The sequence below is a fragment of the Notothenia coriiceps genome, unplaced genomic scaffold, assembly GCF_000735185.1.
Source record: "Notothenia coriiceps isolate Sejong01 unplaced genomic scaffold, NC01 NC01_scaffold00013820, whole genome shotgun sequence".
Classification (NCBI taxonomy): domain Eukaryota; kingdom Metazoa; phylum Chordata; class Actinopteri; order Perciformes; family Nototheniidae; genus Notothenia; species Notothenia coriiceps.
The window spans coordinates 1-3,477 of record NW_011346521.1 but is presented as its reverse complement, the minus strand read 5'-3'; the positions used below and the strand labels follow the sequence as shown (position 1 = coordinate 3,477).

General features: G+C 42.6%; 1 protein-coding gene across 1 annotated transcript in view; it reads left to right on the top strand.

Annotated features, from left to right (window-relative positions):
• The window catches only part of det1 (DET1 partner of COP1 E3 ubiquitin ligase), a 7,660-nt gene extending 5,206 nt beyond the window's left edge, over window positions 1-2,454 (top strand). The window contains 4 exon segments of the mRNA XM_010774312.1: window positions 1-73; window positions 178-401; window positions 1,802-1,931; window positions 2,249-2,454. Of these exon segments, the coding sequence (XP_010772614.1) occupies window positions 1-73; window positions 178-401; window positions 1,802-1,931; window positions 2,249-2,446 (625 nt within the window). The 3' untranslated portion in view covers window positions 2,447-2,454.
• Window positions 2,455-3,477: the final 1,023 nt, after the last annotated feature.

Below are 3,477 nucleotides of genomic sequence, written 5' to 3'. Positions count from 1 at the left end.
CCAGGGCCTCTGCCTGTACAGGAACATCCTGGCAGTGCTGTCGGTCCAGCATCAGACCATACACGTGTTCCAGGTGAGCAGATGAACACATTCAAATGTCAATCTGCTCCAAATCCATTTCAAGCTAGAGCGTCATAGGAGGCTTTTCATTCTTTCTCTTCCCTCGTTTCCTTCCAGGTGACTCCAGAGGGAACATTCCTGGATGTCAGGACTATCGGGCGGTTCTGTTACGAGGACGACCTCCTGACTCTTTCAGCAGTTTACACTGAGGCTCAGGCTGAGAGTCAGCCGGGCTTCCCCCGCCTTTACACTGACAAAACCATCAACTCCCTCAAGCACAGGCTGCTGGTCTACCTGTGGAGGAGGGCGGAGCAGGACGGCAGCGCCACTGCCAAGAGGAGGTAAACTCTCACTTTTCAAAGTCGTTACTTTATTCAATCTATCTTTTGCCGCTTAAACAGGTTAAACCTCACAGCCTTAGCGTAACGTTTTGAGTACTACACATTATCTTGTGTATGATAGGCAGAATCAGAAACAGGTTTATTACCAGGTAGGTTGACACGTGCAGAGGTGCAGTGGAAACAGGTTGGATGTTCCCCATTCCGGTACAGTGGAGGCCACAGGTTTATTATTGAGTTCTCTTTTGGAAATCCTTCTGTTTTGTTCCTGAGCTGACTCTCTGGCAGTGTTTATCCGAGGAGAGCAGAGCTGCAGCACCTTTGTAAAGTCACCTTTCACTCCAGCTTGTTTATTGGTTCATTCATCTGACCCAAACGTTCATGGAACACAAGGTTCCCTTTGCACATTCCTTTATTTCTGTCGGTTCCCAATAACTGGAAGAATTAGTCAATTTAGTACTATCGTGGATAAAAAAATGTAATTGGAAAAAATAGAATTTTCAAACACAAGGAAACCGCAACACAGGGTCATTGGGTTGTTGTTTTTCTTTTCTGTTGCGTTGGTGAATAAATAAAAACAAATGACCTTTACTTCCTTTGTTCTCTCATCCCCACTAGTATAGTCCCGAACAGTACGATCTATGATTCATCAATAAATGGTTTTGTCGTGTCATTTAGGGTTGCAACTGAGAAAATGATGGTTACTTGCTTTTCTATAAAGTAAAAAATAAATGTTAGTTAGTCTTGATTTAAAATTAAAAGATGTTCAATTTAAGGGCTCTGCAAAATAAATAAAATAATTCTAAATTGTATTTATATATCCTGATATCACAAATTACACATTTGGCTTTACAATGTGCACTGCATATGACAACCGCTGTCCTCAGACCCTCACAACATACAAGGAAAAACACCCACAATTAACACTGAAAAAAGCCAGAGGGGACCCTCTCCCAGGACGATAGACGTTGTTTGAGATAATACAAAATAATACAATTACAACATAGACAATCCAAATGACAAATTATTTAAACGTATATCAAATAAAAGAGGGATCCAGGAGTTAACGTTTTTTTGTTTACCTTAACAAGATCCCTTTTCCTTTTCTTATATATATTCTGGGGGGAATAATTTGGCATAAGGTGCCACAGTCTGTCAGTGAGCACACTTACTACATTACACAGGCACTGTGAAAGTAATACATTCAGTAAGCTTCAGGAAACTACAGCTGTGAAAAAGAGGGTTGTGAGGCTGTTAAAAAAAAAAAAAACAGCTACTTCGTCATAACCTGGTAAACATTCCTGGACTTTTACTACCAAACATATTTACACAGTTTGAGTCTATCAAGCACCTCTCCATGACATGCTAATGTGAGATACTCTGTTTCTGTGGTCTTTCTTCAGATTCTTTCAGTTTTTTGATCAGCTGAGGAGGTTGAGGATGTGGAAGATGCAGCTGTTGGATGAGCATCACCTCTTCATTAAATACACCAGCGAAGACGTGGTCACACTCAGAGTCACCGACCCTTCGCAGGTACACACACACACACACACACACACACACACACACACACACACACACACACACGAATTCCTCCCTGTGTTCTCCTTGTTACTCTCCCCTGCTTCTCGTGTCTTCTGTTGTTTGTGCTGCATGACAGGGATTCCTCCTTCAGGTCTCCATGGACACCTTCCTCTTGAGATTCTCTGCACTGCTGTGATATATGCTTGGCAACAAACCACATATAGTAACAGACGGATCTAATGAATATATTCTTTATTTAAAATCTCAGCTCTCTGACTACTACCTTTTCACTCCATATTTCCTCCTCTCTTCTCTCCCCCCCACAGCCGTCGTTCTTCGTGGTGTACAATATGGTTTCTACAGAGGTGCTGGCCGTCTTTGAAAACACCTCCGACCAGCTGCTGGAGCTCTTTGAGAATTTCTGCGACCTGTTCCGAAACGCCACGCTGCACAGCCAGGCCGTCCAGTTCCCCTGCTCCGCCTCGTCCAACAACTACGCCCGGCAGGTCCAGAGAAGGTACTGAGGAGAGACATTTCTTTATTAGGATCCGCATTTGCACAAGCATGAGAATTGTCTTTCCTTCCTGGGGTCCACATACTAACAGTCAAAAATGTGATACTAAATCCAAAAAAGGCAACAAACATAAACAACTTGGAATGGAAGTAAATGAAAAATATCATCCTTTCATTTATCATTGAGTGGTGAATTGATGACGTATTTTGTAGGCCGACCTGGAAGTCTTTTTGGAATATCACAGACTATAACTCTGGCACGTTTACGATACTTACATGTTTTGTCCAGCAGGATAATATCCACATATTAACACCCCTTCATGATTTTAAAAGCATAAATGCTGTCACTAAAAGTAAGTAGCTAACGTAAGACTCCAAAAAACGACATCACGGTCACATGACTATGTATGACCACCGCTAAGCTAAAGGCTGCTAATGTTCGGCGTGATGATGTTTAGTAGTTCTCATTTAGTCACTTTTAGCAACCAATGCATAAAAGACTAATTGAAGCTTCAGACATTTACGAGTGAGGTACAGTGGAGGAAATATGTATTTGATCCCTTGCAGATTTTGTAAGTTTGCCCACTTACAAAGAAATCAACAGTCTTTATTTTTAAAGGTAGGTTTATTTGAACTGTGAGTTTTATACATTATATAAAAGATCAAAATAAGTATTTGATCCCCTTGCAAAACATGTGTTAGTACTTGATGGAGAAGCCCTTGTTGGACAGCACAGAGGTCAGACGCTGAACATTTCAGGAGGGGTTGTGGTCCACTCCTCTCTGAAGATCCTCTCCAAATCCTGAATGTTTTGAGGCTGATGCTTGGCATCTCGAAGCTTCAGCTCCCTCCACAGATTTTCTATGGGATTAAGGTCCGGAGACTGGCTCGGCCCCTCCATCTCCTGAATGTGCTTCTTCTTTCTGTGTTGCTTTGGCCGTATGTTCATGGTCATTGTCGGGCTGGAAGACCCATCCATGACCCATGTTCCGTGTCCTGGCTGAGGGACGGAGGCTATCGGCCAAACATGGCCCCGTCCATC